Source organism: Aphelocoma coerulescens, chromosome 2, assembly GCF_041296385.1.
Source record: "Aphelocoma coerulescens isolate FSJ_1873_10779 chromosome 2, UR_Acoe_1.0, whole genome shotgun sequence".
Classification (NCBI taxonomy): domain Eukaryota; kingdom Metazoa; phylum Chordata; class Aves; order Passeriformes; family Corvidae; genus Aphelocoma; species Aphelocoma coerulescens.
The window spans coordinates 77,040,230-77,055,029 of NC_091015.1; the positions used below are offsets into that span (position 1 = coordinate 77,040,230).

The window sequence follows — 14,800 nt, forward strand, 5'->3', positions numbered from 1 at the left end:
TAAATCCTGCAGTGCAGTTGGCCTTTCTCTCAGATTGGGCCCGAGCCAGTGAGGATAAATTTTCAGGCAATCCAGCCAGAACTTTTCCATGTGATAAAGGGAATGATGAGGAGCTCTTAAGCTCTGAACAGATGACTCAGTGCCTCTGGTGCTGAGTTAGACCTATCACTGTACCTATTGCAGAGGCATGCAGTCCACACCCAATTTCATCCTCTGCCCACACACAAATGTGTCATCTATCTGTACATGAAGTGCTCATATCAGACATGTTTACCTGGCAAAATTGTGGGAGCTCTCCTAAAAGGTTATTTTATGCTTCTGACTCTTCCAATATTTCTCTCCTCTCTGATCATTCTGTTCCTTATTTGGATCTGCTGCACCTTCTGTGGGGTCCACCTGTGCATGTAGGTCTGTATGGGAGAACTGTATCTGCAGGGCCATTTGTGAGTCATGTCAGTCTAAGCAAACGTAGTGGAGGGACCCAGTGAGGTAAAACAATGTATGGGATAGAAATTTATCACTTTGCTTATTTTGGGTATAAATATTGTCTCTTAATGCCAAGTATTCCATGCAAAGATTAGTTTGGATTAGTGGAATTGATCAAGGCATAGGCTCTTTGTTTCCACAAATAGCAGGGGATTAAAATGTGGCTGTATCTGGCATCCATATGCAAGTCATGCTAGATTCAGTTCAATTCTGTGAAATTTAGTGCTATGAAATTCATTCACCTTCACCACACTGTGTAAGAGAGGCTGTGGCATCATTCAGCTATTAAGAAAAAGTGACTTTCTAGGCTAGAGAGATGTGAACAGGTGCCTCTTACGGTTTTATATTAAACTTACAAATGTACAAGAGATTCTTCCTTCCATGGCCTTGATCAGAACTTTAGTGTAGGCTTGTGTGTATCTCTGAAATTAGGAATGCTAGGCAAGCTTCTCTGGCTTTTGTGAAAGATGGCCTCAAACCATCTTTTAGAGCACAGGACATCCTTAGGCAAAGTATAATGAAGGTTTGTCACAAAGCAAAGGTAGAAGCCAAGGTCTGGTTCATGAGAAGACGGTTTCCAAGCCACCATCATTAGAAGGGAAAGAGGAGATGTGATCCTCCGTCTGGGAAGAGTTGTTCTAGGTGCTGCTGACAGAACAATTGCTTTCTAATGTTAAACAGCCTAGAGCTGGAGGAAAGGGAGATTTTTTCCGTGGAGATGGGAAAGGAAGGGAATAGAAACAGATGGAAATAGATTTCCCTATTCTCATTTCCCCCTCAGAGGACTATGGGATCAATTCCTTCTGAGGAAGGGATACACGGAGGCTTTGTAGGAGACCAAAGTTTAGAGCATCTATCATTAAATTTGTCTTGATTCACTTTCCTTTTTCTGCCAGTCCCAAGAATTCCCAAAGTAAACTGAAACCAGAAGATTTGAGAGTCCTACATCTGAACCCAGTCACATCTGGCTCTCTCACTCAGCAAGGCTGAGTCACATCCTGCCTTACCTGACATTGCACAAACGACCCAGAGAAAATGGCATGGTGTGACTCCTCTGTGGTAACTGAAATGAGAAGGATGTGTGTTGGCATGTGTTTCTCAACATGCAGTGAGCAAAATAACTTTTTGCAGAACTGTCAGCAAAGGCTGTTGCCGAACAAAGAGGGTACAGGCATTAATCTGGGATAATGATGGACAAGAGGTGGCAGGAGGATCTGAGAAGATGTCAGTCTCTTAATGTGTGACAATTTTTACTGGAAAGCCAGGAGTGCAGGTTTGACTAGATCCCAAACGAGTCCAAATTTTTTGGCTAGTATTTAAGAAACAACTTACAATATTAATGGCAGCAATACAAAAGAAAAAGAAAGATCTTTATCAGCCATTTTCACTTTGGCTTTAGTTAACTTTTATATATAAAAATATTCAAATATAACTGTGTAAGCATACATCACACTGTGTTGTTAGTCTCTGAGTTGAAATATTGTTACATAGGAACAGGAACATGTAGGAGCAAAGCATTTAATTCCACAACATCTGCAAGTGGTAAGAGGTGTTACTCAGGGGCTGGTGTTGGGGCCATCTTTGTTGGCGATTGTTAAACATCTTTGTTGGCAATTGGGCGGTGGGATTGAGGACAGCCTCAGCAAGTTTGCCAGTGACACAAAACTGTGTAGTGCAGGTGACGCACTGGAAGGAAGGGATGCCATCCAGAGGGACTTTGACTTGAGAATCTTGAGAGATGGGACTGTGTGAACCTTGTGAAACTCAAGGCTGAGTACAAGGTCCTGAACCTGGGTGGGGACAATTCCAAGCACAAATATTAGCTGGGTGGAGAATGGATTGAGAGCAGCCCTGAGGAGAAGGACTTGAAGATGTTGTTGGCAAGAAGCTCTACATGACCTGACAATGTGTTTTTGCAGTCCAGAAGACCAACAGTGTCCTGGGCTGCATCAAAAGAAGTGTGATGAGGTCAAGGGAGGTGATTCTGCCCCTCTGTTCTGCTTTCATGACACCCAATCTGGTTACTGTGTCCAGTTCTGGACCTCCCAATATAAGAAGGGACCTGTTGGAGCGAGTCCAGATGAGGACTGCAAAGATGATCAGAGGGCTGGACAACCTCTCCTATGAAGTCAGGCTGAGAGAGTTGAAGTTGTTCAGCTTGGAAAAAGAGTAGGTTCTAGGTAAACCTTAGAGTAACCTTCCAGTTTCTCAAGGAGGCCCACAAGAGATCTGGAAGGTATTTTTTACAAAGGGTTGTAGTGATAGGACAAGAGATAATGGCTTTAAACTGAAAGAGGGTGGGTTTAAGTTAGATATTGGAAAGAAATTCTTTACTGACATTGAGGTGAGGCACTGAGAACTGCCCAGAGAAGCTGTGGATGCCCCACCCCTGGAAGTGTTCAAGGCCAGGTTGGATGGGGCTTTGAGAAACCTGGTCTAGTGGAAGGTGTCCCTGCCCATGGTAGGGGGCTTGGAACTGGATGATCTTTAAGATCCCTTCCAAACCAGGAGATTCTTTGAAATGAACTCAACACAGTGTTATGATTTTGAATGTGGGACTATCACTACCAGCAGCCTCCAATGTTCAGGATTTGAAGTACACTCACTTCTTGAGTGTAACAATTGCTGGGAGAAACTGTATTTAAAAAAATCAAAGTTTTCCCCAGAAGTCAGAGAGTTATCCTCTCTGGGTGTATGATGGTGTAACTCTACTAAAAAATTGTGGGTAACAGCCTATGGAGGCTGAAGTCCTGGTGCAAAATCCCTGTTAACATCCACTGTTTTTCCTCCTATACCCTAAAAATGTTTCATGTAAGAACAGACAAATTTACTGCTGATATGAAGCCCTATCTGATTTGGTTTCGTGTGGCCTCCTTCTTCTATATCCATGATCATGCAAAATGTTTCACACCCACACATGGTTTCTCAATTTCCTCCTTGCCCCTTTCAAGGGTTATTATTTTATATGAAGCAGCTGCTTGTGTTTAGTAACTTTCTGCACCTGTAGTGCTTTTGGTCTAGGACACTGCAGTAGGATTTCCTCACTTTGCCATGTTGAGATGCAAACTGTGCCCCTGGGCTCAGTGCTGGAAAGTATTCAGTATATTCAGTAGCACCATTGGCAGATGGTGTGAAAGAAGCTGCTCTCAAGGCATCTTGTCAGCATCAAGGATGAACATTCATGGTCCAACCTAAAGCAAATTCTTTGACACCCTGATATGAAACCAGCTTGTTCCTGTTGCCTGTGTGCCAAAGGAAGCTGTTTCCTAGTTGATGAATAAGGTATGAAGTGTAAGCTTCACATCAAGACTCATGTAATTGCCTTGCATGTTTCAGGAGAAGGGAGATTGTGTGTTCCTGGTCAGCTTGCATCCAGATGACAGCTTATAGGTTGATATTTTTTTTTGAAGGATGCCAGACAGGCTTGTTCTTCATTGTAACTGAAGCGAGGATTTTACCTTGCTGAAACTCTTTAGGTTACTTTCCTTCTCACCCCAAATTCAGTTTTTAAAAATGCGTTTCCCCCATCACAGGAAACCAATGACCCCAGTAGCTGCTCAGGTGCAGCCATGGCTGAGTATGTGGAACAACTCAGCTCCTGTGCCAGGCTGATTGTGCTGGGGCAGAGCTTTCCTTTTCTTTCCTGCATCTTTTCCTGCACTGTCACAGTAGGTTCCCCTCCAGGCAATAGCTTTGCTGCAAGGATGCATTCCCAGTGGCTATTCCAAAATCTAGTCTCTGATTCAGGCATGAAAGACTCTGGGGGTTTGAAAGAGGTCCCCCTGTCTGGATAGCTTTCCCAACTTATGTGTCCATCCTGTCCATCAATCTTAGCAGTTAAGCTTGGAGACGTGTCCAAGATTACATAGTGAACCCGAATCAAAGCCAAGGACTGGATCTAAGTTTTTTGGTTCAAGTAGAATATCTTGGTTCCTGAAACTTGCCTCCTACCTGTGATTTTTCTCCATGGGGGAGGGAGGGCAGGAAAAACAGAAAGTTACTACCTTTGACACACTAAATATCTGCATGTGCTTTGTTGTGGGATCTATGGGATAGTGAATCCAGATCCATCTTTTTATTAAGGTGAACACATCTTTGAACTCATTATTAAAGACTACGAAGTGGTTATAACTCTTGTAAGAGGACACAGCAACTCTTTTGAAAAATATTATGTCTATTGTTTTTGCTGATGGGATGACCAAGAAGACTCTTGGTTCTGACCTATCCTGTTGCTTTTCTGTTCTATTGTTGTAAATATTTGATGGAAAAAAGGAGTCAATAGAGTGAAGTCATTGTTTGCTTCATAAAACCACTACCTTAAATACTTTATTTGCATGTAAAAGAAAATACTTTCCTTTCATGCAAAAGTATGGACTTCAGAATCTCTATCCAAATACCATAGATAAGTCTACTTTATTGGCATGAAAAAATGTATTTAGGGCAGAATAAAGTGCTAGGAAGTTATAGTATGCTGCTGAGGGCCAGTACTAATATGATATTTATTGTTCTATCAGGTAAGTTTCCATGGTTTAGAACAAGGGAAAGAAGGAAGCCCTCAAGATTAGACCTTTAATGTCCAGTTTTCCTTATGCGATGGTTTTGTTTTGGGTAAAGTTAATATTCTTCATGGTGTCTGGTATGGGGCTGTTTTGGATTTGTGCTGAATACAGGGTTGATAATACAGAGATGTTTTTGCTACTTCTGAGCAGGGCTTGCACAGAGCCAAGGCCTTTTCTGCTTTTTGAACTACCACACTGTTGAAGAGACCGGGGATGAATGGGAAATTGGGGACAGGGGACCCCAAGCGACCAAAGGGATATTCCAGACCATGTGGCATCATGGTCAGCATGTAAAGTTGGGGACAAGAAAGAGGAAGGGGGGGATTTTTGGAGTGATGGTGTTTGTCTTCCCAAGTAGCCATTACATGTGATGGGGCCCTGCTCTCCTGGAGATGGTTGAACACCTGCCTGCCCATGGGATGCAGTGAACAAATTCCTTATTTTGCTTTGTTTGTGTGCTAGACTTTTGCTTTCCCTATGAAACTGTCTTTATATCAATCCTATCAAAGCTAGATTTTTCTGGCTTTGACTCTGCCAATTCTCTCCCTGATCCCACCAGTGGGGGAATGAGTGAATGGCTGTGTGGGACTTGGCTGCTGGCTGGGATTAAACCACGACACCTTATTATTCATATAAGGTGACATTGACAATCCGTTCATCTGGTGCAATTAAGTGGCTGAAGGAATTGCATGTGGCCAGGCAGCTGGAGGATGGGCTCCCTGTTAAAATCAGCCTATAGTTCTGCAGTCATGTTATTGCAGGGGACCTTTGGGATCTCACAGAGTCCTGCTGGATTTTGCGTGAGGAGTGGCTTGCCCACAGACATCTCACTGCAGCATAAATTCCTGTGATCATCTTTGTTTTGTTTTCTTTGGTCTTTTATAATTGAACATCCAATAACCAGTTGCAAGAATGCATGTGAGAGATCCATCAGCTTCTCTCATTCAACAGATGAAGATATTTCCCAATCCAGCTCTCCACTGCTCTGGAAGCATCTACAAAATCTCTTGGAAGACAAGATTTTACATTCTTAATGCAGATATTTAAAAGGTGGGGGGAAGAAGAAGGGGAAGAGAAAACAATGGAAAAAAGAAAAGGAATTTTTTTAGGCATTCTTTATGAATCTTAAGGAAGAAGAGTGCAGACCCCTTGCTTTTTCACCTTAAAGATTACCTTGATCCAAGTGTAAAGTTTAACAAGTAACTTATCCAAAGGCTTAAACTCTTAACCTATGGTGATATTGATAACTTCAAACTGAAATGCCATTCATTTGTGATTCATGAGTCAAAAATGGAGAAGACTTAATCCACCCACTCTGAGTCAAAGAGCCACATACAGATTCTGTTAAAGAGCTAAACCCCAGCCAACAAGTGAATAGGAATGAATTAGGGTGACAGGGAAGTGTATACAATCTCATACTGCAGCAGCGCCCTTTCAAACTCTGTATTATATCTGCTTTTAACATTTGCGTGACAAAACCCTCTGTGTTTAAGGGTATGAAAAAAACATGTTGAAATTTCAGCTGGAAAAGAGCTTAGTATTTGAGCTACCTTTTTTCCACGCTAATGGTTTTAGTTTTTAGAGTGTGACCAATCAGCAGTAAGTACCTGAAACTATTTCCATCTTCACCAAATGAGGAATAGTTCTCTCAAATCAGTGAAATTATACTAACCTGAAACCACTGAAAAGGTCTTAGAATGAGTTCCTTAAGTCTTTTACTTTGTATATGAGGAAGGGAGGGAGGAAGGAAGGGTGAAGGATCAGAAAAAAAGAAGTGTAATAATGTCTTTTTAGTTCTGTAGAAATTTGCACACATTCTCTTACTACAAATGTTCTCAGCTGGGAGTGAGCTTATACTTTAGTCTGCTGCATTCAATAAACTAATTCATGTGAATAGGAAGTGTATGCGTAAATATTTTTCAGGATTGAGACCTATAAATTATTTTCTCCTTATTTAATGTCTTCCACTTAATATGTAGGATGTTTTTAAATTCTAGTAATTGTCCAAACTAACTCCTAACTAGGCAATCAATACCTATAGACTGTAGGGCCTATAGACTGTAGTGTCTTAAGTGAGTAAATGGCATGCTTTGTAATGTTGCTGTTTGAACCCTTTTCTGAAGTAATGAAAAATACAGTATTAAAATCTATTTTCAGATTGGGTGTGACCCAAGCTAACGAAAGCCAAGAAATCCAAACCTCACTTATTCTCCTAACATAGCAAGTGATGCTCAGAAAGCAGCTTATTCTGGCTCAACTTACCCATTAGTCAAGTGAAACTGGCTCTTCCAAGACACGTTATCAAAAAGGTTGGTATGCCACTAAAACCTCAAAAAACCTCACTGATCTCTAAGCCTTTTGATCACCCTGTACAGAAAGGCAAATTCACTGCTTTTTGCTTCTAGACTGCACCAATCCAAAACTGGAGAACTAGGTGTGGGGAATCAAGTTGTACCCAAATGGGTGAGAAGGAAGCAAAGCTGCGCTGCTCTTCTCCAAGGCAGTGGACAGGTGAGAAGACATGCAATGTGTGGGCATCCTCTCTGGATGTGCGCTGGATTGCTGCACATGGTAGTAAAACTCCTTCCTGATTCTAAGTCCTCGAAGCTGGATGCTACCTCACGGAAGGTTTTGTTTGATCTTTTTTTTTTTTTTTGGTTGTTTGGGGTTTTTTTGGTTTGTTTGGGTTTTTTTTTTCTTTTGCCTTTTTTGGTTGTTTTTGTGTTTTTTGTTGTTGTTGTTTTTTTTTGTTTGTTTGTTTTGTTTTTTGTTTTAATTAGCTATAACTATTGCAATATGGAATTGGGGGTAGAGTCTATTCTAGGTCTCACCATATCAATCAGTGCAGTTTTTCACTTTGTTCTCCTGGTGGAGGAATATAAATATTTTCAGATTCATAGTTTATGGGGTTGTCAGTAAACTTTAATGTCGTGATGGGGGTCTAGTTTTAGCATATGTTTTCTCTGATGGGAAAGCTTGCTTAAGGATAATCTTTTTTCTTGATGGAGTTTGTTGTGCCCTGGCTGCAGTGGTACAGCTATGTGCAGGACCAGTGAAATGGTTCAAGGTAAATGATAAAAAAGGAAGGTGTTTTTAGGACAGGTATTTTTAACCTGGCATAGAATTACAGTAAGATCAGCCCAGTGAGACTTCAGTGAGCTGCTTTCCAGGGACAGGAATGAATGGCTGGAGAGAAGACGGGGGCAGAGGGCAGGAACTTATTAAGCTGCTGCATCACCAAGGAGAACGTGTCATGGGATTGCTGCTGATTTTTCTGCTCTATCAGAGGAAGCCATGCAGGGGGTATATCAGTTTTACAGCTTCTCCATTGGTTAGAAAACAGCTTTGGGCCTATTGGACATGCCATCTATCCTAAAATGCAAGAATTCAGAAGAAGTCATGTTTGACTATTCTTTGCATGTTCAAAGTCATGAGGTAGCTGTTTGTCACATATAGTAAATGAAACATCACTAGCATTTATTTCAAAGGGAGATTTGGTCCAAGAATTCAAATCTTGGAGTCAGAATTTCAACTGCTAATTTCCTGTGTGGGACTTAATAAAGTCCCACCTGTGTGGGACAAAATAAACTTCACACCTAACTTTCCTGGCTGAAGATACCCTGTTCAAAACGTGCCAGGGATGATTTTCTGGCTATTATTGATTGAAAGCGAATGGAAACCACTACAGACTTCAGATTGTATGCTTCTGGGTCTTATCAGCTAACTGGGTCTTAAAAACCAAGCTGCAACTCTGCTTATTAGTCAAAATAGGTCTTTATACACCATTTCTAATTAGCGGTATTCAAGCAGTGCTCTTAAGACCCTGTCCGTTTTGGGCCACTTTCTCAGTTATAGAAGTCATTGCCTCAGTTTCCCTTCACTTGTAATTGGTGGTCATGTCTCATCAGCAAGTACCTGACAGAGGAGTGCACTCAGGGGGTTGAATATATTGATACATATGTACAGTCCGTGTCAGCTGGCATACAGACTGATATAGGGAGGACTAATGGGAATGTATGAACAAGCAGCCTATGTTGTTTCATGTTGACACGTATATGACACTAATCTGGAAACTCCTGCCAGAGGCAAGTGAAATATGTTTTGAACAACTAGAGGTATTCCTTCTGGGACTGCTCATACAGTATGATTTCTGTCTCTTTGACTGAAAGAAAACTCTCCTGATCTATTAGCTACAATATTGATATCTGAAGTGATGTATGTAACAAGTGCAACTTTTACAAAATGCATTTTCTTGTATTTTCCAGTGTATCCTTGCCTAATTCAGAGAGAAAACCCGTTAACATTACACTTTCATATATATATTTGATATTTTGATCTGTGCAGTAACAAACAGCAAAACTGAATTTTTCCTAGTTCAGATTGCACTATTTGCAGTGAAACTTTCTTGGAAAACAAGGTTCCAATCATTGTAGGCTGATTCTCTAAACTGCAGGGTGTATAAAAATAACTTCTGATTGGTTTGCTTTTCTTTGTAGTAGTAGTGGAAACAAGACAAAGAAAATGTAAGTTCACAAGGAAGTACTAAAATCTATGGCAAATAAAATCAAAATAAAGTCACAAAATGAACTACTTGGCTTGGCCTCAAAAATAAATTAGGGAGGAAACTCTGAAACAATTTTAAAAAGAAGTTGGGACTCTTGTCACAAATGTTGACTGATAGTAAGTATTATCTGCTTTTTTTTATTTACCTTTACATATGATGTGTCCTTAAATTTCACAGTGCGGTTTTTGCACAAGCAAAACCATTCACTGTTTTTTTCTCTAAAGCATATATTATTTTTTTTCAGGATTTCATGTGCAGCTTAGTATTTCTAGCTAATATTCTGCTGTAATGTGAAGGCCATGTTATTTAAGAATTACAAGGCACAAAACTTTTGTAATGACAAGAAAAGAATCTTTTTTTTAAATTTTTTCTGGTTAAGAGCTGGGATGTGGGTGGGAAAGGAAAATTAAGGACAGTGGCAGTGCTGAGGTTCCTGGTACCGTGATGTTGCATGGTCCAGAAGGGTGTGCAGAAGTTCACCATGGCTGGTAGAATCACGGAGGTAACAAGGAGTATTACTATGCCTGTTTTACAAGTGGAAAGCCAGAGGAAAAAGAGTTTTTGGCTTGACCACAACCATGAGCACAATGATTTTCTTACTGTTCTCGGTCCCTCAACCCTGCTGCCTGCTACCATCTTAATCTGAGCTGTCTCCAAGCCTTGCAGTGGGCAGCTCTGCAAAAAAAGGAAAAAAAAAAAAGCCTGGCAAGAAGGACTGTGAGCTTGTCATCCCATTCTGGAAAGCCTTTTGTCCAGGCTGGGGCTGGTTTTGTTCCTCCCTCAGTACTGACTGTCACGTGATGATCACTAAAATTTCAGTACTCTCAAATATGAGCCCTGGGACTTCATCAGGAGATGATCATCCATAAGCCAGGCTCTGAAGCAACATGGTCCGTGATCATGTGTGGTGCTTTCCATTTGGTGGGAAATGGGAATATTGGAATGCTGGCACAAAACCAAAAATTTGGTATTTGCAGCTTCCACAGGAATTACTGGTTTTGGCTGAGATTAAATTTTGTCATAGTAACTTGTGTGGGGCTGTGTTTTGTGTGTGTGATAGCAGTGTTGACAACAGAGGGATGTTTTACCTATTGGTGAACAGCGCTTACAGAGTGTCAAGATCTTTTATTTCTCACACCACCCCATCAGTGAGTGGGCTGGGGCTATGCAAGAGGTTGGAAGGGGAAGAAGTTGGGACAGCTGACCCCATTTGACCAAAGAGATATTCCGTAACATATGATGTCATGTCCAGCAATAAAACTGAGTATGAGGGGAATGGGTGAAAGGTGTTTGGGGACTGGCTGGAGATCAATCGGTTGGTGGTGAGCAATTGTTTTCTTTTGCATCACTGTTTACTTGTGGTTCCCTTCCTCCTCCCTTTTCTTTTTTTTTCCTTTAAAAAAATTAATTCTGGCAGCCCAGAAAGACAGCCATATCCTGCACTGCATCAAAAGCAGCATGGCCAGCAGGGAGAAGGAACTAATTCTACCACTCTATTCTGCTCTGGTGAGACCGCGCCAGGAGTGGTGCACCCATCCCTGGAGCCCTGAGCACAGGAACAACACAGACCTGTTGGAACAAGTCTGGAGCAGGGCCACCAAGCTGATCAGAGGGATGGAGCACCTTTTCTATGAGGAAAGGCTAAGGCAACTGGAATTGTTCAGCCTGGAAAAGGGAAAGCTTCAGGGTATCCTAATCATGACCTTTCAGTACCTGAAGGTAGCCTACAAGAATGATGGAGAAAGACTTTACAAGAGCATGTAGTGAGAGGACAAAAGGCAATAGCTTCAAGTTGAAAGAGATTAGGTTTAGATTAGATATTAGGGAGAAATTCTTTACTGGAGGGTGGTGAGTGAGGCACCAGTTGCCCAGAGAAGCTGTGGATGCCCCATCCCTGGAGGTGTTCAAAGCCCCAGGTTGGATGGGGTTTTGAGTAACCTGGTCTACTGGAAGGTGTCCCTGCCCATGGCAGGGGGATTGGAACTGGATGATCTTTAAGGTCCCTTCCAACCCAAACGCAACAAATTTTATGGATCTAAACTGTCTGTATCTGAACCCATGAGTTTTTGAGTTTTAATCTTCTGATTCTCTTCCCTATTCCACTGAAAGGGAGAGTGAGTGAGCAGCTGAGTGGTGCTTAGCTGCCTACTGAGGTTTATCAATAGAAAAAACATGTATCTGTCCATCTTTTCAGGCACACAGAAAAAGGCTAGGAGCATCACAACCTATCACATGAAGGAATCTAATGTGAGCTTAATTTTGAGTGTTTTAATGATCTTTATAAAGACATATTGCAGTAAGCTCCTTTCTTTATAAATTAAAAAAAAGAAAAAATAAAAAGGAAAAATATAGCATGGATCTGAGATTACTCTGAAGGACCTGCTCCCAAAATTGATGATTAAAGGAGGATAAGCACAGTGCTTTTGGCTCCAAAGGTCAGTCCTGCTGAATTTAGGTGATTGATGGATTCTCTTCACTGGAGGTGCAATTTTCCCCAGAAGAAATATTTCTTAAAGACCAAGGCTGGCTACCTGGTATTTATGAGAGGGTCCAAAGGGAATTACAGGCAGGGTTGTTAGGGTTATCATTTACTCAGTGGTTTCTGCCAATATTGTAGCACAGAGATCCCGCAGCACTGCTTCTTAGCATGTGATAAATGGTGCCCCAGGTGAAGGTGAGGAAGGAGCGAGGGCAGCCCCCACGATGACAAACTGTGGCTTTGCTACTCCCGCAATGAACCCACTATTTCTCCTCCAGCGATCTCCAACACCTCAGCTGTGCCCAGCATTGCTCTCCTTGGCCAGTGATAATGTGCCTGTGCCTTTAGGTGTACTTTTGGGAGATCCTGGGCACACAGCTACAAACAGGAGGGTTCTTTCCTTCTGCGTGCCACCGTGGTGAAAAGTGTACATTTTACGGCTACATTTGCAAGAACCTTTTTGAACACTGGTCCAAGTGATTTCTGGTGGCTGATACAGCATGAAATATCAACCATTGTGAGAAAAATGTACCTGAGCACTGGAGAGTGGAAAGGTGTGTTGTTTTGATCTCTCCCAGACCTGTAGCTGGCAATGGGAGCCTGTTAATAGGGTTGTGGTGCTAAAAGAGTATTTTTGTGCGTCTCTCTAATTCCTCCATTTTTGCATTAAAATTAGATTACTTTCACTACAAAAAGTCATTAATATATCTTGTGTATTTAATCTAGTATCCTTAGTTTTTCCTCGTGTGGAAAGAAAAAAGCATAATTGGGTGAAAAATTAGAAAAAAAAAAGGTGAAATATCCAGTTTAAGAACTTCTAAGTAATTGTTTTGCTTTGCCATTTTGCTACAAATGTCCTTAAAAATAACTGAAGTCGATCCCTAATTAATGCAAAGCACATCAACCACGTATGAAATAAAATACCTGGTGGGATCTCAAATATCTTTTGTGTTGTGTTTTGATTGCTGAAAAGATCATGTACTCTGTTTTTGCTGTATTCTTTCAGGACTGCAAGCTAGTTTAATGCTAATGATTCAGCTGTTATCCAGATAAAGAAAATAGGCTGGTGAGGTTAAGTAAGGCCACAGTCAGCATCAGCTGATGCAGAGTTGAATGTGTTGTGTGTCTGGTATTATAAAGAAAAAAAGAAAAGCATTGTCTAACACCTTCATTTAAAAAAAACAAAACAAACCAATAAAGTGTCCCCCACCACAACAAACAAAAAAATTTCCCGGAAAACTCAAATAATAGGAAGTTCTCAAACTCCAAGAAAATCACTGTTTAGGCACTAATGTTATTAATGTCTCCTCTGAACTCGTTCATCTATTTGCCTTTGCTGTCCTTATTTCATCAGTTGCATTTTTTAAGACAGAACTCCAAGTCTTCCCATTAATGTTTGGATTCCTGGACTATTGTGGCTTTGAAAGTCCTTATTGCTGCATCTTTGGCTCTTCTACAATGAACAGATGTTGACCATGGATGAAAATGTTGAATTCACGGTTTATGTCTTGATTAGTTCTCTTCTGCTGGCAGCTTCTCATGAGGAAAGGAGCCCTTTCAAGCTTTTGTTGCTTTTCGTTCATGGTTCTTTTCTGCTGTTTCTCTTTGAGTCATAACAAGGAACATGCCATGCCATTGGGCTTGAAACTAGTTACCTGTTGCATTCAGTGGATGCACAGTTCCAGTAGCTAGGAAAGAAACGCACGCACATACTATCTTGTCCTGCAAACTCATCCCTGATTTTGGAATTGGGACTGTGGGGTTGTTTCCTGAGACATACGATGACCAGATACATGACTTGAGCCTATCTGCGTGGTCTTGCAGGGCCTTTATTTTCAATATTGCATAGTGCCATGGAGCAGAGAGCTTTGCAACAGCTGCGGGCTATGGTGCAGGGGCTGTTTGGGCAGGGCTGGCTCTAGGAGTAGCAAGAGCTGCTGGAATCACAGCCCCTGGCATCACTTCGATGGCCTTGGCACCCCAAGAAGGGCACCAAAAGCAAGGAGTGGTGGCAAAGGTCAGCAGGCTCTCAGCATCAGCAAAGCCTGGGCTAAAGCTCAGTCCTTCATTCATTAGTGAGCAACTGGAGCTACAATGCAGCCTTTTTTTGTGGAGCATTTGTGGCCCTGTCCACTGTCCATTGTATTGATTTCAATGAAATCTAAGCACATACTCAGAATTAGGCACTTCTTTGCCTGGTGCCCTCAGGAGAGAGTTTCAGCAAGTGGGGCCAAACATGTACTTTGTACAGGGCATCTTCTGACCCAGAAGGTCACCTAAGGCTTCTGAGGGACTCTGAAGGGATATTTTTAATTGTTCGAAGCCTTGTTTTGTTTTCAGGCTCAGCAAAATAATCTGAAAGTGTGTTTGTGTAAAGGCATAAGGGAATATCTGGCCAAGGAAGAAGCTTGTAATTCATTTTGGTTCAGGTCCTGCAGCTGCAGAGTCAGACTGAGTTTCGCCATTGATTTCAGTGAGTGCAGGGGCAACCTGTCTGGCCATTTTGAATGAATAAATTTTATTCCCACATAGAGACAAAAGTAGCTGGTATAAAATTGAAGCCTTTTAGCTGACATGATCTATAACTTACGAAGTTATTGTATGTTTGCTTAATTATAACCTCAAAGCAGAGGAAAATTTTCATCCTTTCAGTGGAAATCCCAGCATAGGGAATGAGGTACAAGTGGGACCCAGGTAAATGTCAGATTACAG

At 41.5% G+C, this 14,800-nt stretch overlaps 1 protein-coding gene across 6 annotated transcripts in view; it reads left to right on the plus strand.

The window, feature by feature from the left end:
- Positions 1-14,800, plus strand: part of LOC138106840 (orofacial cleft 1 candidate gene 1 protein homolog) — a 130,754-nt gene that overhangs the window by 87,864 nt on the left and 28,090 nt on the right. The window contains exons 1-3 of one of the 6 annotated variants that reach the window (XM_069008135.1): positions 3,559-3,768; positions 7,184-7,354; positions 7,451-7,556. The exons of 3 other annotated variants lie outside the window; for them this stretch is intronic. In XM_069008135.1, coding sequence (XP_068864236.1) covers positions 7,505-7,556 — 52 coding nt within the window. In that variant the 5' untranslated portion in view covers positions 3,559-3,768; positions 7,184-7,354; positions 7,451-7,504. Of the gene's footprint in view, positions 1-3,558; positions 3,769-7,183; positions 7,355-7,450; positions 7,557-14,800 lie in introns of those variants that run through there. 2 more of the 6 variants (XM_069008134.1, XM_069008136.1) reach the window with 2 other exon arrangements.